The sequence below is a fragment of the Lutra lutra genome, chromosome 6 (genome assembly GCF_902655055.1).
Source record: "Lutra lutra chromosome 6, mLutLut1.2, whole genome shotgun sequence".
Lineage (NCBI taxonomy): Eukaryota > Metazoa > Chordata > Mammalia > Carnivora > Mustelidae > Lutra > Lutra lutra.
The window spans coordinates 66,195,311-66,215,440 of record NC_062283.1 but is presented as its reverse complement, the minus strand read 5'-3'; the positions used below and the strand labels follow the sequence as shown (position 1 = coordinate 66,215,440).

General features: G+C 50.8%; 1 protein-coding gene across 3 annotated transcripts in view; it reads right to left on the bottom strand.

The window, feature by feature from the left end:
* Positions 1–279: 279 nt before the first annotated feature.
* KIF6 (kinesin family member 6) overlaps positions 280–20,130 on the bottom strand; it is a 465,466-nt gene continuing 445,615 nt past the window's right edge. The window contains exons 20-22 of one of the 3 annotated variants that reach the window (XM_047733172.1): positions 13,017–13,106; positions 11,337–11,443; positions 280–331 (exon numbers count right to left, since the gene is read on the bottom strand). In XM_047733172.1, the coding sequence (XP_047589128.1) occupies positions 330–331; positions 11,337–11,443; positions 13,017–13,106 (199 nt within the window). In that variant the 3' untranslated portion in view covers positions 280–329. Of the gene's footprint in view, positions 332–4,538; positions 5,770–11,336; positions 11,444–13,016; positions 13,107–20,130 lie in introns of those variants that run through there. The other 2 variants (XM_047733173.1, XM_047733171.1) reach the window with 2 other exon arrangements.

Here is a 20,130-nt window from a genome sequence, read left to right as displayed (position 1 = left end):
AGAGTCATTTAAGTGAGTGGGTCAGCACCACTCTGGTGGCCCAGTCTTTTTTTTTTTTTTTTTTTAAGATTTTATTTTTATTTATTTGACAGACAGAGATCATAAGTAGGCAGAGAGGCAGGCAGAGAGAGAGAGGAGGAAGCAGGCTCCCTGCCGAGCAGAGAGCCCGATGCGGGGCTCGATCCCAGGACCCTGGGATCATGACCCGAGCCGAAGGCAGAGGCTTTAAGCCACTGAGCCACCCAGGCGCCCCGGTGGCCCAGTCTTGAGCAGTGTCATGAGCAGAATGCTGCACCGGTCAGTGGAATGATCTGCTCACCAGGCTGTTCTCCTGGAACGAAGGATTGATTAAGGGACACCAGCACACCTCCACAGGCATGAATTCTAGAGTAGCTTGGGGCATCTGGTCAACCACCCCATGCAAGAATGATCTGAAAAGGGATGCCTGGGTGGCTCAGTTGGTTAAGCGTCTGCCTTCAGCTCAGGTCATGTTCCCAGGGTCCCGGAATCAAGCCCTCCACTGGGCTCCCTGCTCTGAGGGGAGATTGCTTCTCCCTCTCCCTCTGACTGCCGCTCCCCCTGCTTGTGCTCTGCCAAATCAATCAATCAATCAATCTTAAAAAAAAAAAAACAAACCTGAGGAGAAGGGAACAAGGCCCACATGGGCCTTGTTGATGACACTGTTGGTCATGGCAGGTCCCAGCACTGGAAGATTTAGAAACTTTCTGGCAAGGTACTTCAAAGTGTCGGTTACTCTGAGGCATGGCCAAGGGCATCTCCTTGCCTGGTTCTAAGGAAAGTCATGGAAAAGGCAAACCCAAAAGATACTTCCAAGGAGACATGACACTAGTATCCCCATACTGGGGATGGAGTGCAGGCAGTATAGGGCTGCTCTAGGGAAGGGCTACTTTCTGGAGGCAAGGAATTGAGTGAAGTGAGAGGGAGGGATCCCTCACCTGCGTTCTGCTTGCTGGTTGCTCTGAATTCCCCCTCAGTGTGCATAAAACGGGCTTGGGCCTGCTCGCCAGCACTTGGCCATCAAAACCCAACAGAGCAGTTAACCCTAAAAAAGTTTGCTACCTCCTCCCTTGCCCTGACGGAAGTATCCAGGGCCATGGTCAGGGGCCACTTGCCACATTGGAGATAGAAATGCTGTTTTTCCTCCCATATTTTATATAGATATTTTCAACTTCCAACATTCACAGCCAAGCTTTCCACACCTCCTCTTCCTGGTTGCTCTGGTAGACCCCTGGACACACATCATGAAATAGTCTCCCTCCATATTCGTCGATGGCTCAGATCCCCAAAGGGCCCCCTTTGCCATGCTCTACATTCCAAATCGACAGCTCAGCCCCAGGCCTCTTCACGTCATCGAACTCCTTACCTACCATTCTAGTCCTGAGCCTGACTCTCCCACCTTCCTCTTGGTACCCCGCCCTGGCTCTCATACTCTGACCCACCTTGACATTGAGCCCAGGCCCACTATATCCCATCCCAACTCCTTCTTAGCTTAGATTCCCTTGCTTATTTGTTGTCCGTCTCCCTAATTAGAACATAATTTCGAAGATGGTTGGCACTTTCTCTGTCCTGGTCGCCTCTGAGTCATTGGAATTTAGCACAGTGGCTGACACATCCTTGTTAAAAGAATGGCCAGATGATTGAGTCATGTTTACATTTAAGGAATTGTAAGGTGCATCTTTCTCCCTATAGTTTAAACATATACCCATTGCATTAAAAAAAAAAAAAAGTCCCTGTCTACTAATTCAATCATCTGTGTCACTCATGGGGTTGTTTCTAATTCTTCCGGTTGGTTTTTCTATGGGCTGTACTTTCCTGCCTCTATGAATGCTTGGTAATTTTTTTTACTGGGTGTCACTTCTACATTGCTAGGGGTTAGATTTTTTGTTGTTCATTTATTTTTTTAAAAAGATTTATTTATTTGAGAGAGGGAGTGACCATGGGGAGGAGCAGAGCGAGAGGGAGAGAAAAAATTTAGCAGACACCTAACTGAGCATGGAGCCTGATGTGGGGGCTTGATCTCACAACTCTGAGATCGTGACTTGAGCCAAAACCAAGAGTCAGACATTTAATTGACTGTGCCATGCAGGAGTCCCTCCTTTAAATATTTTTGAGTGTTGTTTGGAAACTCACTGAAAACAGTTTGCCTCTCTTGAGGCTTGCTTTTTAGATTTTATTAGGCAGGACTGGGAGAGCTTTGATCTACGGCTAATTTGGTCCCACGTGCATGGCAGCACCTTTATGGGATTTCTGTTCAATGACTCTTTTGTGAGAAGGTTTCTCCACGGCGGCTGTTGGGAGCACGAACTATTCCCAAGCTTGTGTTATTTCTGGAAATTGTTCCACTTGCTCCTTTCTGGTGGTTCTTTCCCCAGCACTAAGTGATTTCCTCCCCCACGTGCACGGCCCAGCTGTGAGCTGAAGACCTGAGAGTAAGCTCTGAAGATCTTCGGAGTCAGTCCGCTCTCTCTCTCTCTGCAGCTCGCTCATCCCTTGCCCCTCACCTTGCCAATGGAAGTCACCTTGGCTTCCCTGGACCCCTGGTACCAGTTCCTCGACTCAGGAAACCACTAGGCGCCCCCTGGTGGCCTTTTCCTGGACTGAGGCCCAAGCCCTGTGGGCCGTTAAGTTCCACCATCTTGGGCTCACCTATCTCACTTGTTTCCCTTCCCTTGGGGTCCGTGTCCTGTAACTGCCTTTTTCCATTGTTTTATACATTTTGTCTAGTCTTCAGTTATTTCAAGCAAGAGGGTAAGTCAGGTCCCTGTTGCTCTATCATGGCCATGATAGTGGTGTCCTGCTTTTTTATACACAGCTTACTCTCAAGTGCAACTCTCAAGTTCTTACTCTTAGTAGGCAGCATGGAAAGAAACAGTGAACTCTGAGAAATCCTGCGTCAGGCCATATATTGATTCTGGTTTTCGATATCTGTGTCTGTTAGCCATTGCTACAGTTGATGCTCCATAACATATCACCCTAAGTCTCAGTGCCTTATGTCAACAAGTGTTTATTCTCCTGATAGTGGGGTGTTTGGGTCAGCTGGGGTTCAGCTGATCTGGGCTAGGCTTGACCAGGAAGCCCTGCTCCAAGCTATGGGTCAGCTGGGCTTGGCTCCAGTATGTAGGCTGGGCTCGGATCTGCTCTCCAGATGTTCTGGGATGGAAGCTGAAGGGGCAACACCTATTCCGGGCATGTTCTTCTCAAGGCAGATCCCTGAAGTGCAGAGAGGCAAGCCTGAGCACGCAAGACTTGAATCATGCATGTCTGCTAACATCCCATGGACGAAGGCAAGTCACAGGACCAAGCCCAGATTTAAGGGGTAGGAAAGTAGACCCCACTGCCATGAGGCCATGGCAAAACTTTGAACATGTAATTTTATTATAGGGGGAAAAGTCTTAAGACTGGCTATTCGATCTACCATAGTTTCTCTATCTACTTCCTAAAAATCCCTTTTAGTAAGATCTGGGCAAGCCCTCCTCCTAGCATCACAGCCGCCTTCCTCCTCACATCCCCTATTAAGTGAACAGCAGAGCAAATTGAATTCTAGTAGGGACAGGGCTAGAGTCACTGGCCAGGCTGCTTTCCAGAAGACGGTTTGGAAAGCTCCACAGTGTGGCCTGGGGTGAACTCAGGCTTGCTGGACAGTCTTTCCAGAGCCTTGCATCCATTTCTCCCCTTTCAGAGGCCAGTGAATTTTGGAGAAGATGCACTGTGGCCACGCCTGTGTCCATGTCCAAGGGCCAGCTTCCATTGGGAGGGGATATTTGGAGAGAAGCTCCCTCTCTAGGGGCTGCATATGCTTTGTATATGACTCCCCGCAGGACGCCATGACCCAGCTGTCTGTTTTTCTCTCTTCTTCATTTCCTCCCTTGTCTTTGTGGGTTCACACCCTGCGTGGGGCCATACCACACATTTCTGTCAATAAGGCCTTTGGATCCCGGAGATAAGTTCTCAGCAGGAGATCTAAAGTCAATAGACTCTAACCAGCTCTAGAGGGTGGCAGGCTCTCACGTGTGCTAGGTACACTGAGGCTGTCTCTGCGGGGCTCTGGCCAACACCATGCTGCCCTCTGCGCTCTTGAGAGTGTGCGTGTTTGCTACGTGTCTGCCCCGTGGCCTCGGGGAGGATTTGAGGATCAGGCTGCAAGGGCTCTATGTGATCTTCCCGGGTTCTATAGACTTTACGGAGGACTTACTATGTGCCACAGAACCATGAGGGCCGGAAGTTGACCAGGGAGACTGGACTCTGCCTCAATGAGCCAGAGTAAAGGCATGGGACAGATGTGAGCCTGAGAAATAGGAGGTCTGGGCTCTGACTCTGCTGCTCATTAATTGAAGGAGTATTTATTTGGTTCCAGCTTGTCCTGGGCACACGGCAGTGAGCAAGACACACAGGTCCCTGTTGTCATGGAGCATTTAGTCTTGGGGGGATGGGGGGAGTGGCAGGCCATAAAGAAATAAGCAAATAGAGAAAGATGATATGTCACATAGTGATGGGCAAAATGAAACAGAGAAACGGTGGTGGCTCCTGTCAGGGGGTCAGGGAAAGCCCCCCAAAGAGGGGACACTTGCCGCTAACTAGCCCTTAGAAGCCAGCCCCTCCACTCTGATTCAGGTTTCTAATGTTATCAATGAGGGTATGGATTAAAGGGGCTCTATGGGCGGCCTGGCTCCGAACTGTCATCATCAGCTTCTCCTGCATGATCTTTTTACCCAGTCTGGGCAAGGGGAGAAAATAAGCCACTTATATGTATTTTCTCTCTGCCCTCTCTCCGGGGTGGCAGGTCTTGTATTCACAGGACAGAGACAGTGGGGGTGGTAGACAGACACTTTTATTCACTTTGCTTCATTGCAGGTGCCATTCCTCTCCAACTCCACCACCCCTCCCCACCTACAGCTGACTTGGGACCTTGCTGCCGCTGTCCAGGTGCAGGCCAGGTGGTGGTTTTCCAAGGGCCTCTTGTATCCTGCAGCCAGGCTCTGGAGTGCTGGAAAGGCTCACGGAGGCAAGCCCCCAGCAGCTCTGTTTCCCTGGTGGGAGTGGGAGGTTTCAGCCCAAATCCTACAGAGCCCCAAGTGGTTGGGTGAGGGTGTGAGGCCCTAGGTGCCCATACCGCCCCTTCTCAAGCTCTCTGCAGAGCTCTCGGAGCTGTCTCCTGCTCTCGGGGTGCAGTGATGTCCTTGGACCCTACTGGGTGGCTCTCTGGAGATACGGCTGATTCAGGCACTGCCTATGGTCACCCGGGCCATGAGGGTGATGGTAGAAGTTTGGTTTGGGAGATCAGGACTGGTCATCAAGATGCTTTGTATATTGCTGTGTTGTATTCTGCTGCCTGGCTTGCCCTAGCCATTCCTGGGCTCGTACAGCTGGCTGGTAGGTAGCTTTCTCCCCTATTCTACCAGCATGAGCTTCCCCTGCCACTACATTCTGATGGTACTATTTCATAATGTCCCAGGTTTATAATCAACCATGGGAAGCATCACTATGAGAGTGAGTAGAAGCCCCTGTCCCGCCCCTAGCATCCTGGCACTATCTCCAGCACCCACAGCAAGGACAGCACCCTAAGCCCTAGCCCCAGGCTCACTGGGGGCCTCCAGGACAACATCCTTAAGGAAACACAGCCCCTTCTATTGGAGCCAAAATCTAGAAGCTCTCAGCAGCCCGCAGATCACATCCGAAGCCAGGGTGAGTGAGAAAAGGCGCCTTCCTTCATCCGTACTCTGTTCCTGCAGCTGGACACCTACTGGAAACCTAAAAGGAGACGGGATGTTCTCGGTTAGGCTGTGTATCGGGGCACCAGTTTCTCTGCAGATAGAAGGGCAAGGAGCACGGGGAGGAGGCTGTAGGTCACTTCCCTTGGCTTTGGGGTGGGGTGCCTCCCAGTGCCCCGACTCCCAGGGGCTGTCTTTATCCCCCCAGCTCTGCAGGATGACACTTCCTTTGTCCCTTGCAAAAGCTTAATCTCCCTGAGCCAGGACCAGTACTCATTGTCTAAGCCCACAGTTTTCACAGACACCCCTGCTCGATTCTCCAAAAGAGTCTCTTTTTGCTTTTGACTCCTGACGCTCATTTTATTCAGCGTGGCTCTTTCTGACCACACAGCTGGACACGGAGAAGGGTTCTCTGGGTTAAGAGCCAGGGCCCCTGAATCGTAGCCAGGACAGTCCCCAACCCGTGGCGTCTGGGCAAATCATGTTCATTCTCTGGGCCTCCTTCTGAGTATCCAGATTGACGGAGCAGGTGAGGTCCCCGGAAGAAGCAAGCTAGCTAGCATGGCTCCTTGCTTCTCAAAGTGTCCATCAGCAGCACTGGCATCCCCAGGAAGTTTGTTAAGAAGTGCGGAATCTTGGCCTCCAGCCCAGACTTCCGGGACCAGGACCTACCTTTTAACAAAACCCCTAGATTTCCCGGCATATTAACATGTGAGAAGAAATGGTGTGAGTGACAAGCAGTTAATTTGTTTAAAGTTTAGCTATCTTAATAGGCCAGAGGGCTTGGGAAGAGAGTGTTTCAAACAGTTGCAGGGGGCAGAGAGCTTGAAGGCAGCGGCCTTCTGAGTGTGCCCACAGGGACCTGGCCTGGCGGCGGCCGGGGGCAGAGAGTATAGGGCGGGCACGGTCTGTCTGACATTGCGGAGGACGACCAGGTCATTCTCAGTGACACACTGAATGTGGCAGGTGATGGGGAGGAAGAGGTTGAAAACAAGTCAAGGCAATGGGCTCTTGGTCTTTCAGATCTAATTCTGAGTGCAAGACCCCAGGCTGTTTAATGAAATAGAGCTGGTCCTTAGCTTTCAGACATTCCTCGCTGTTCTGACTGAATCTTAGGGCAGGAAGGAAGGCCAGGCACCCCAGGGTATCTGAAGGGATGCATTCCAGGCACTCTGGACCCTTGGTTCCCAGCTCTGCTGCACATTGGAAACCCATGCCCAGGGCATGGGGCAGGGGTGGGGGGGACAGGTAGTACCCATGAGGAGCCAGGGCTGAAGCCCACTGTCTTTGGCTCTCTAGTCCAAGGAGGTGAGGGCAGGTACTGGGGCTCAGCAGGCACGTGGGTCTGGCCTTTCCTCGGCAGCCTGGGCCAGGATGCGTCAGCACTGCCGATGGAAAGGGGCCTAGGGTCTGAGCCAGCCCCGACCCCAGACACTGGCCTGCTGTGGTGACTGGGGCAGGGACGGGGCTGGGGTGGAGCGCCACAGAGCAGGGCTCGGAGGGCCCCTCAGACACAGAGCTCCACCCCAGATAAAAGGTGCCCTTTCTTGATTTGATGAGCCCCGGGAAGTGGGGGAGCTGTCAGTCTGTGCTGAGGTTTCTTGACTGTAGGATCCCAGACGGGAGGGTATTGCCACAGAGAAACCATGGACAGGAAATCACCCCTTACCGTGTGGGGCCAGTTCTCACCACCAAGGCCAGTTTCCCCACTAACGGCTCCCTGGTGCTTGGCTGCTTAGAGGGGACTTTTATGGACGTTATCTCAGGAGGGGCTGGCCACCCAGATGGAGGCAGAATCTGAACTTGATAGATGTGCGAGGGGGCCGGGGGAGGTGACATGCCCAAGGTCACACAGGGCTGAAGGCTTCAAGGAGCCCTGCCTTTGGGCCTCCTCCCTCACCCAGTTCTAGGTTCTCTCCATCTCACTGGGACGGATCCAGCACAGAGGAGAGCTGGAGGGTTTCTCTGGTTGGGGATGGAGGAGTCGGGGGAGGGGGAAGGAGGCTCTGAGGCCTTTGGCAGAGCCTCTTCCTGGCACCAGCCAGAGAAAAGGGCACAGTGGTCATGGGGGTCACACCAAGGTTCCTGTCTGTATGCAAAAAGTTCCAAACTTTTTGCAGGGATTAAGGAAGATTTTTTTTTTTTTAAGCACTCTAGAAAGGGGTTAATCTCATTTTCTCAGATTTTAAAGCCATGCTCGGCAGTTAGAAACAGCAGATTTGACACAATGGATAACAAACGCCCCATAGGGGGGATATATACCTGTCCACACGTGCCCCTGGCAGGGATTGAAACGTTCCACAGCTTTTCCATGAATCCTAAATCAACTAAATTCATCCTGGCCCTTGGTGGAGTGCGAGAGCCGGTGGGCGAGGCGTACGTTAAATCACCTTTTCTGGGCTCCTGCTCCCAGCTGATAGTCACAAATTCCCCATAATGAGCACTGCTGAAGAAGCCCAGACGGACAGTGCCGCTAAATTAAGAGCAGAGGGAGCCCAGGGCAGGGGAGAGGAAGTGTTTGCTTTGGCTGGGGAAGGTGCCTGCGGCCGGCCGGCCTGCATGTTTGCCTGACGGGGAGGCCTGATAAGGGGGCTGTGTGGAGAGTGCTGCCTGCTGGGTCCTGGCCATCTGCTGCTGGGCCGTGAGGCCGCACCTGCTGGACCGCTCCTGCTGGCCCTTTGGCCCTGACCTGGCGGAACGGGGATCCCCCGTCACCCTTCTTCAACTTCCTTTGCAGCCTCATGGTCACTAAATTTTTTTTTCCCCTTAAGAATAAAAATTGAACCCTTGAACTTCTGTTTTGATGAATAACTTCCAGGCCGTTATTTGTTTGGAGAACAAAGCTCCCCAATGCGGGGAGGGTGGGGGCCGAGAGACTGACACCAGGCTGGCCGCAGAGCAGCTTTTCAAGACTGTGTGGCCTGGTGGAGAGCGTGTAGAAAAGTGGGGTTGTCCTGGCTCTGCCATGCAACCGCTGTGTGCCTCAGTTTCCCCATCTGCCAAAAGAGGGTTTGGACTCTTGGATCGGTACATGAAGAGGGCTCCGCCTTTCAGCCCAGCTTTCTGTACCATCTGGGCACTGTGTACGTAGCAGGACGGCATCCTCACATAGGCCTTGGGTTAATGCCTTTCCTTCTCGGGGAGGGCTGGAAAGGGCGTCTTTATTATCCAGGCAAAAGCTCAGTAAGCATAACTTAACAATGTTGCTATGTGTTGGCTTCCCGAGAGGATGAATGATGGTTGGTCTACACATTTGCTCCAGGCGAGGGGAGCGTCCGAGCTCCAAATGCCAACCGCAGCTCCACTTAAGTACCGGCTGCCACGCCCTTCCCAGAAGAGTTTCCCCTGTAGGTCTGGTCCTTGTTCCCACTTCACCCACCTCCTTTCTCCTGCTGGCCCATTCTTCTCAGCACGAGTACACGGCTGCACAACCACTGCTTCTCCTTGGCCCCAGCTCTGGGCTGCTCCTCCTCCCAGCTCAGCCCCTGGGACAGCTGGCCCCATTCCCCATCTCCACTCCTGCTCCTTTCTTTTCTCAACCACAACCATGGGCCGTTCCTCCTCCTGGTCCCCTGCCTACAGGGCAGGTGTCCTCCACCACCGTGACAGGTGGAGTGGCCGGTGGGCAGCGTCCCATCTGTGCTTCCTCAACCCCCAGCAACCCTGGGCTCTACTGGCCCTTCTCCCCTGGACCATGTTCTCCTGCAGGCCTGCCTGAGGCCACGCTCACTCCACTGCTGGCCCTTCTCCCACGCTGGCCGAATGTTCTCTGTAGCTATGGCTGGATCTTCCCGCTCACCTCCAAACCTCAGATTGCCCAGTGGTCTGAGCTAGACATTAGAATAACCCTATTTCTCTCTTCCACAGGGATTTCACTCAGGATGTGGTGCTACACTCCACTCAGACTCATGTTCAGAGGCCTACTTACCTCCTGTGGGGTCTCACAGGGCTTCTGAAACTTTGAATGGGCCAACTGGAACTTTGAATGCCCCCAACAACTTCCCTCTGGCGTCCACCCTTGCTCGCCTTTCTGCCAGTTGACATTCCTGTCCTATTAGCTGCTCAGAGCAGGTGCCACCGGCCCTTCTGGCTCTCCTCTCCTTCACACTCACGGCCGACCTGCTGCTGGGGTCAAGCTGCCCTCACCCCTTGCCTGGACCTCTCCAGAATCTGGAAACTGCTATTCCTGGGCCTCTACGGTCTCTGCTGTACACAGTGGCTGGAGTGAGCTTGCCAAAGCCCCAGTCAGACCACACCACACCACGGCTTAAATTCTTCAGGGAGCTCTCAGGACACCTGGAATAGAAGCCAAGCCCCTTACCCTTGCCCACAAGCCTGTGAGCTGTCTCCTGCCCTCTCGCTCAGCACCTCAAATGATCTTAAGTATTTGTTGGTGTCCTTTCTTTTTTCAACAAGGAAATGGAGGAGAGAAGGCAAGCTATGGTGTAAGGGGGTTGGTGGCAGAGCCAGCCTATCTCAGGTCTCAGAGGGATCCCGCCACAGAGGAGCTGATCCCAGTGGTAGAGAGAGAACAGTGGGCAGGCTGGCATTTCAGTGAGGGTGCCCGCTTGCTGCTGGAAGGATGACGTGGCACGGCCATCCTTTGCTTGGGATGCTCCGTCCATGTGAAGACCTCCTAGGGTCTAAACTGCAGAGAGTTGGCCGTGAAACTGACTGTGGGCCTCTCGGGGCAGGTGTCAGTCCTGATATGATGCAAGTCTGCCATTTCATCCATCAGAGTGTTGACACAGGAATGCAATGCTTGGCCCATCTGGTAGCTTTTGGCTTACTACTGGGACGAGGTTAAAATTGGGGCTCAGGTAAGGGGTCTTGGGTCTTATCCCTGAGAGTCTCTAGGGAGAGGGGAGGCAGGAGAAGAGAAGGCCTGTCCACAGTTGGGGGGCAGCTGCCAAGAGGAAGACGTGGGGCGGGAGGAGGTGACAAAGGCCAGGGAGGACCTTTTCTTTCTATTCCTGTTGTCTGACACGCCACCGGTATTTCTTTTTTTTTTAAATTTTTTAAATTTATTTTCAGCGTTTAACAGTTCACACCCAGTGCTCCATGCAATCCGTGCCCTCTCCAATACCCACCACCTGGTTCCCCCAACCTCCCACCCCCTGCCACCGGTATTTCTTCCTTAACTGTTAAAGGTGTCCTCAGGCCTGAGCCTTCAGATGGTGATTACGTCTACAACTCACTGGTAAGAACCAGGCTCCGATAGGATATTTCTAGGTGGGGATTCAAGTTATCAAACCATTACTCAGCCTCTTGTATGGAGAAGGCTAAACAGAGGTGAATGGCTTTGGGAACAGAGAACACAAGGAGCTGAAGATCTGGAAGAGGGTGGGAAGCTTTGCCAGGAAGAATGGGAGTGCCTGGGCCCGCCACCCCCTTGGGCCTGTCCTGGTGTTTGTGATGTTGCCTCCTGGAGCTTTTTCCTGGAGGAAGCAGAGGCCAGGCACGTGTGAGGTGACCACAGGGTCAGTCCTGTGGTTTCAGGAATAGGCAGGAAGCTTCCTACTTCTTTCTCAGCCCACTTCTTGCTCTGGCCTTCCCCCTCCATTCCCAAGGGCTGGTGAGCAGAGCTGTGGAGGAAGGTGCACTTACATTTCTTCTGGAGAATGCTCTGTCTGGCCTTGATGAATGCCAGGATGTCGGAGTCCGTCTGGCTGTCCCCGGTGAGAGGGATGGATGATGCTGGCCTCTCAGAGATGCTGAGGACAACCACAAATCATGTATCACTGCGACTTACATTTGGACCCCATGCTTACCTTTCCAAAGTGCTTTGCGTAGATCAGTGACCCGATCTCACCCAGGAGGTCGTGGGATGGCATTCTGCTTCCTCATCCCTCCACTGTATCTGGGCAGAAGCCACAGCAATCCCTTCATGTGCAAACGTGTCATGTGCTCCCCTAACCCTAACCCTTAAACCCATTAGTGGCTTCTCACATCACTCTTGGAATGAAACTCAAACTCTCTTCTTGTGTGATTTGGTCCCTTGCATACTATGTTCTGGCCACCCTGCCCTTCTTTCTGTTATTCTGTTACTTAGTAACATGAGTTCCTTCTGGCCTCAGGACATTTGCTTTAGCTGTTTCCTTTCCCTGGACTGCTCTACTTCAAGACCTTTGCATGGCTGAATGTGCTTTGTCTGAGCACCTTCCCCATCCCTCCCAACCCCTGCCTCCACCAAGTCTGTTCCACCTGGGGCTTGACTGTGTCCTTCAGCACCCAACTTAGATGGCACATCCTTTAGGATGTCTCCCCTATGTGTATCCTTACTCTACCATGGCTTCGTTAGTTGCTCCTGGGGACAGAGAACTATTCTCTCCTCTCTTCATAAAAACGTATTTAGCTGAGAGTGTTACCATGGCTGAAAAAGAAATACATTTCCCAGCCTCCTTTGCAGCTATATGTGGTCAGGTGACCAGGTTCCAACCAATGAGATTTATAAGAAGTGTGGAATTTCCAAGAAATCCCCTTAAAAAAAGGAAGAATGTTTGTGCTTTTCTCCCTCTTATTTTCCCATCCAACAAATTGCCCCTACAGAAAATTCAAAGCAGTTCCCTCCTGGCTCGCCAAGCATAACTCACATCCTGTCACTCCACACAGCAAGTGACAGTATCCACTCTCTTAGAAGGCAGTGAGGACAGGACATAATAAAGGGCTGTTCACGATTACAAGTAATTATGTTGGCATCCAGCTGCAATCCGGAAGTGGTCCCACAGGGCCCACGGAGGTATTGCTTCTGTCTGGGCTCCAGGAGGAGTGTGGCTGGACCTCACCCTCGGACAGTTTGGGGGGTGCGTAGGTAGAGAAGGGTGCTCAAGCCTTCTAGTTAGAGGGCACAAAAAAAGCACTGCTGGGGAGAGGTCTTGTCAGCTTTGTTCAGTCTGCAGTGAACAGTGCACAGGGCCTGAGGCTAGTCTTGTCAACTCTCTGTCCTTCCCTGCCTGGGGACCCTGTGGTGGGACTGGAAAGACCTGTGAGCCAGCAATTCTTTCCTTTAATGGCCCTGGGTACATCTCTTTGCAAGGAGACTTGAAGCATGTCTGCCTGCACAGAGCCACAAAGACCCCTGGGAGAAAACACCCCAGCTTGGACACTCAGCATCTGTGAGAGACTCCATAGTATTCCTAGGGTACCGGGGTAGGCCAGCCCTGAGCTCTGTCTGTGTGGCTACCAGACAAGGGGCTCCTCGGGATGTGGGAGAAGAGAACTGGCAATTTTGACTCATTCCACGCATAGCAGGGACTGTCACAGGCATCAGAGGAGGAGAAGACAGACCTGCTTTCCAGGGAGGCGCTGGTGCTGTTGTGCCCCCAGCTCTGTGGGATGGGGTGAGGCGAGGGCAAGATTTTCCTGGTGTTCACATCACTGCAAAAGAAAAAATGACAAAAGGAAAAGGAATGGGAGGAGGTTTACAGATGAGAAATTTAGATTTATTTTAGGAGCTGTACGGGCTGAATGCGTGTGTCTCCCCAAATTCATCTGTTGCAGCCCTAAACCCCAGTGTGATATATTTGGAGGGGAAGACTTTGGGAGTTTATTGGGCTTGATGAGGTCATGGGGGTGGGTGCCTTTGAGGGGACTGGTGCTCTTACAAGAAGAGGAAGTGAGATCAGAGTTCATTACCATGTGAGGACATAGCGAGAATGTGCTGTCTGTAAGCCAGGAAGAGGGTCCTTGTCAACAATTGATTTTGTTGGACATTGATCTGGGAATTCCCGCTTCTAGAACTCTGAGAAATAAATACGTTCCTATTGTTTAAGACAGCTTGTCTATGGTATTTTGTTATGGCCGCCTGAGCTGACTATGAGAGGAGCCAGGAATCCCGTGTCATGGGCAGTGTCGTAGTCAGCTCAGGCTGCTGTCACAGAACATCCTAGACCTGTGTCTCACACAACTGGAATTTGCTTCTCAAAGTTATAGAGGCTGGGAGTCTGAGGTCAGGGTACTGCACGATCATGTTCTCACGCCGGTCCTCTTCCAGCAGATCGCCAAACTCTTCCTGTGTTCTCACAGGCTGGAAAGAGAGTGAGCTGGCTCTCTGCCTCTTACGAAGGTGCTAATCTCCTTCATGAGGGCCCCATCCTTGTGACTTAAAGACCTACCTCCAAATATCATCATATGTGGGATTAGGTTTCAACAAATCAATTTTTAGAGGACACATTAAGTCCATCACATCCTAACCTGCCCTCTCCCCCCACTCCTGGCAAATTCATGTCCTTCTCATGTGCAAAATACATTCCTTCCATCTCACCAGCCCCCAAAGCCTTAACTTGTCCCAGCATCAACTCTAAAGTCCAAAGTCCCATCTAAATCTGATATGAGTGAGAATGGAAGTCAAATCATCCTGAGGTGGAACTCACCAGCTGCAAGCTTGGGAAAACAGACATGTGATGTGCTTCCAAAACACAGTGGTGGACAGGCATAAGTTAGACATCCCCATTCCACAAGGGAGGAAGAAGATAGAAGGAAGAGCTATGAGGTCCCAAGCAGATGTGAAACCTAACAATGCAAACTCTATGAGTTCTTAAGGCTTGAAAATTATCCTCTCTGGTCCAGTGTTCTGCCCTCTGAACTCACCGGCATGATGGTTCCGTCTTCTAGACTCACTGAGCAAAGGCCCTGCTGGGCTCTGCAGGGCTGGGGTCGTGCCTTCATGGTTCTGCAGGGAGGCCTTGCCCAACAACTTTGGGTAGAGACTATCTGCTCTGTTGAAAGCAAGGCAATGCCCCCCACTTTTGAAATGGAGGCAGCCGGGATGATGTCTCAATTGCCTTTGGGGTCATTCTTCCCTGAACTTGGAAGAACAGCGCACGCTCACAGAACAGATGGCATTTATAAGCGCTGTCTACTCACCAAGTCTTGGAAAGTCCTCTGCACACATCATGCCATTTTCTCCTGCCAAAAGCCTCATTTTCCCCATTACACAAGTGAGAGAATGGAGGCTGAGGGAGGTTAAAGAAATTCTAAACATTACCAGCTGGCTAAGGGCAGAATCTGAATCCGATCCATGATTCTGTGAGGGGTCAGGATCTGTGCTCTCAGCCATGACACTTTACCAACCGGACTCGGCTGGAGATGCATAGCTCACCCCTGGCCACCCCAACTGACCAGGCCCTGCCCTTGAGTGATGAATCAGACCCAATGGCGCAGGCATCTGATTCATTCAGGCTGCCTGATGGGTGCGCCTTGGCTTGGATTCCTGCTTGCAAACAGCAGAACCCAACACTGCCCCTTGGGAGGTGAAGAGGCCAATGCTGTCCCAGGATGCCAGTGACAGGCTGGGATTCTCTTCTTTGCTTTGGGATGGTCCTGTCTAGGCACCATATCAGAGCTGGAAGAGACCTAAAAGGTCACCTGGTCAGAAGTTTCCTTTACAGATGGGGCCACTCAGGCTGCGAGGTGGGTTGGGGTTGGACAGGGGGGCCGGCTTTGCCTAGCCTCAACCTTCAGTTTGAGGTGCTCCACAGGCCGGACAACCTGCTGCCTCACCCATGAATACAACACTTTCCCTCGCTCTAGCCTTCTGCTCTCTCCCATCTCAGCCAGCTACTGGGCCTCTTTCCCTGGGCCTGCCTCCACAGGTTCGAGACTGTGGGTCAAACACATGGAAAGAGATATCAGGGCCTGGGAATTCAAGCCACCCTCATGCCTATTTCCCTGCATCCCAGAGACTCCACTGGGTGGTTGGGGGAGAGGGGCATCTGTGCTTCTGGTTGGGGTGCTGTAGAAGCAGAGGCAGCCACAAGGTGGCAGGCTCTGCACGCTTTTCCTTGGAGAACAGTGGCCAATGATCAGGACTCCTTCTGAATGGTTTCTGGTGCAGGCCTCCAGGAGGGAAGGAGAAAGAACTTTCCATTCTGTAGGAGCTTGGATTATGCCAGGCCAAAGTCAGTGTGGAAACTGTAGCAAGTCTTGCAAAATCAGATCGTAGGCACTCAAATGGCTCATTAGCTCAATGGATTCCCAGTGGGTCCCCAGAGGCTCCTTGTCTAAGAATCCAGGGAGATCCATGGGTACAAACTATTAAGGATTGGCAGTGGATGGCAGAAGGGCAGAGATGGATATGGACAGGGCAGCAAGGTATCATGATCACACCGTGGAAAGATGGGGGTGTTCAACACCCTCTGCTGAAGCCCACTTGCCCAGCATATTGCCACGACTGTGCAGTAGGATGGCACATCACGAAGGCTTGGGGGTCCTAAGGGAGTTGACTCCTCCAGTCTTGAAGCTACTCGAGTGTCCCTGGATGCCAAGCTCCAAGCTCAGTCTCTGACCCTCAGGATCCCACCACAGATTAATTTTTTTCCTCCTTCTTGAACAACCAGCCTTGCATACTACATTCATTTCTCATGTTGACACGCCTTCTGGAGAAAGAACACACCAGCCATCAGAATTAACTACCTTTTTCTTAATAAGGATTAATAGGTAGTATTAATAATAGGTCTCCTGGGTTGCCAGTCAGAGTCCTGGGAATTTACTGTGATTGGTCCGCAGGCCCTGGGCATCCCTGAGGAAGTTTCTTCCAGAACCTGAAGAGCAGAGGACAAGCCCTAGGCCTGCAGCGAGTCCCTCTGGAGCAGGCGCTCTGGAGGTGGGGGGAGGACAGCCAGCAGACTCTGGCTCTCTTGCCCCTGCAGCTCTTCCATTCCCTGGCACATTTGTCTGCTTGTGGTGTCCCTGCAGAGGGACCTTGATGCATCTCAAAGATGAGATGAGGAAATCCGCAAAGGGGTGGGTGGGACTGTCTTGCACAAGAGCATGCTGCTTGAAAGAACTAAAATGACGATTTGTTTCAGACATCCTTTGTGGAAGTCTAAACTGAGGGAACTCCTTGCAGGTAACCCACGGAGATGTGATGCACACCTCTGAAATCCACTGCACAGAGCTTCGGGGCTAAGGCTCTCTTTCACCTGAAATATCTAAGGAATGTTCAGGAATGCCAAGACACTACTTCTCAGACAGGTCGGTGCTAGGAGGGGAGCATGATTCTTGGTTCCCCAAGAAGATTCTAGAAGGCCCTGCGCAGTGGCTGGTTCTTAGCCTTTTCCATAGTGGGCACTCCTTCACAGAAGCTGGCAGGTAAAGGCTGGTGGCAGAGGGGACAAATGGAAAAGCAATATGGGGAGGCAGGCTTGGCTAATGGAGAACATGGAAGAGGGGCAAAAAGTCTAGGGAGAAGGGAAAGGAAAAAAAGAGGGAGAAGGGGAATGGAAGTTGGGGATAAAGATGAGCAGAGCAAGAAAGTGGGAGAAAGGAATTGGGAAGAATAGAGTGCAGGAGTGAAGCCAAGAGAGGAGAAGAGGCAGGGAGGGGGCGGGGGGGGAGGGAAGTAGGAAGAAAGGCAGCACCACCGCTCAGCCTGGAGCATGAAGTTCAGGACTAAGCTGTAGCTCTTCACATGATCAATGACAGCGAGAGAAACATCCCTTTTCCTTTCTGGGTCTCAGTTAGTTAAATGAGGGGGGTGGAAATCAGGGCTTCTCAGCAGCAATGGTGGGCGCCAGTAGCAACAAGGGCTGGTTTTCCAGTCAGAGGTTGGCTCTGTAGGCAAGGGTAGATTTACTTTTTGAGAATCCTGGCCCCTTGAGAAAATTAGGCTGTGGACACATGGAAAGAGCAGAAGGCCCAAGCAGGAGGACCTGGCATTTGGCAGAATACAAAGAAAGCGCAGTTATACGAAATAGCACAGAATATGGGCTGGAAAATGCCACCTCTTACTAAGCAACAGAAAATACATGTGCCTCTCAAGGACAGTCATTGAGGTGAGGCGTGAGCAGAGTAGCTGGAGACTGACAGGCCTGGGTTCCAACCCTGCCTTACCACTGATTAGCTGGGAGACCCTGAGCAAGTCAGTTTACCTCTCAGAGCCCGAGTGTTCTCATCTGTAAAATGGGGACAATGATTATATGTTGCACATTTGCTCGGTGCTTGGCCTTCAAGGCCCAGGAGAAGAAAAGAGAAGTGAAAAGAAATAAGAGAAGAGAGCTAAAGCTGTCTCCTCGGGGGAATTTAAGGACACTGACAACTCATCCTCCACTGCTGGGTGTTGGCAGAGAAGGTCTGAGAAGCCATGATGACGTGGGACATCGTGTCCTTCCTGTTTCACTCCTGCTAGAGTCTTGTGAGTTCTTTTCTGCCAGCATTATAAAGCACGTGACAGGTGATTTCTTTGTCAGGGGTGGAGCTCCTATACCTCTGCCTTTTCAGGCTCTAGCAGGGACCTTTTCCACTCAACTATTGCAAACTTTCTGACTACAATTTTGGGTATCCAAACTGTTGCGTGGAGGGAGTTTAGGAGTGCCAACCACCCGCATTTGAGGTGTCTTAGCAAACACCATTCAGAATACTTGGTTATCTCAGAAGATTAGAAGACAGCCAGAGCACTGGCTGCCACCGGGGTTGAACAGCACTCCAAGGCCTATCTGGGCCATCTCTCCAAAGACCTTCCTGCCAGCAGTCAGTGAAGGAGCTTGGGGTAGTGCTCCGGGAGCAAGATTTTGAGAAAAGCTCTCATGGGTAATCTGATACACACCTCTGAAATTCAGGGTTCTGAACTTTACTTGGCAGGCATAGTCTATTTCCACCTTATAGTCCTGGAGTGTGTCTACTGGTCCTTTACACACACACACACACACACATACATGTGCTCACAATGCATTGTCTTTGAAACAAAAGAAAACGTAGAGGTGGAGCTTCCTATTTGTTGGACAGGATATTTCTATCAGTAAGGAAACATGCAAGAGATCTGGAAAAGCGGCTGGGGAGATAGCCAGGGGTTCTGAGCCTCATCAATGGGAAGAGACCTTATTAATGTGTGAGACACACAACAGGCTCGGGACTGAGCCAGAGCAATGACCAAGGAAAGGCTGGGTCAGTGTTTTTCAGACACGTTCTGTGCAGTCCAGGAGTTTCAGGGGAAGGAGACAGCTATACAGAGGTTACAAACTCAAGTGTCCCAGAGGTTGGAAGGTACCTGAGGGAATGCACAGACAGGACCAGTGTAGGACATTAGTGCTAAGCTGCCTGTATTGCCGTAGAGCAAGCCTACTTACACCGACGTTTTAAAGAATTTAAATTGATAGACTAATTTTTTTGAGAAGTTTTAAATTTTCTATAAGAGAATTTAGATCTCTGTAAGAGAATTGAGCAGATGGTAGAGAGTTCCCATATAACTCCCCTCTCGAGCCTTGTGGTTTCCCCTATTATTCATATCTTGCATTAGCTTTGTACATTCGCTACAACTGATGAACCAATATAGATACATTGTTATTAACTCAAGTCCACAGTTTATCTGGGGGTTCACTCTTTCAGTTGTACAGTTCTATGGACTTTAACAAATGCGTGTTATCATATGTCCACCATTACGCATCATACGGAATAATTTTACTGCCTTAAAAATTCCCGGTGTTCCCTCATTCCTCCTTTCCACCCCTCACTTCTCACACTGGCAATCACTAGTCTTTCTATTGCCTCCATAGTTGTGCCCTTTCCAGAATATCATGTTGGAACCACATAGTATGTAGCCTTTTCATATTGGCTTCTTTCACTTAGTAATATAAATTTAAAATTCCTCTATGTCTCTTCATGGCTCAATAGCTCATTTCTTTTTAACACTGCATAGTAGTCCATCTTCTGGATGTAACACTGTTCATTTATCCATTCATCATTTGAAGAGCATCTTGGTTGCTTCTAGTTTAGGGCAATTATGAATAAAGTTGCTGTACATACCCACACATAGGTTTTTTTGTATGGATATAAATTTTCAGCTCATTTGGGTAAATACAAAGGAGCATGTCTGCTGAATTGTATGGTAAGAATATGTTTAATTTAATAAGAAACCACCAAACTGTTTTCCCAAGGACCACACCATTTTGCATTCTCACCAGCAAAGACAGAGTGTTTCTGTAGCTCCACATCCTCTCCAGCATTTGTGGATGTCAGTGTTTTGGGATTTTAGCCATTCCAACAGGTTTGCAGAGGAATCTCATTGTTGCTTTAATTTGCAATTTCTTTCTTTCTTTCTTATTTATTTATTTTTTTTAGTAAACATATAAGGTATTATTAGCCCCAGGGGTACAGGTCTGTGAATCGCCGGGTTTACACACTTCACAGCACTCACCATAGCACATACCCTCCCCAATGTCCATAACCCTGCCACCCTCTCCCTACACCCTCCCCTCAGTCACCCTCAGTTTGTTTTGTGAGATTAAGCGTCTCTTATGGTTTGTCTCCCTCCCGATCCCATCTTGTTTCATTTATTCTTTTCCTCCCCACGTTGTATCTCCACCTCCTCATATCAGGGAGATCATATGATAGTTGTCTTTCTCTGATTGACTTATTTCGCTAAGCATAATACCCTCTAGTTCCATCCATGTCGTCGCAAATGGCA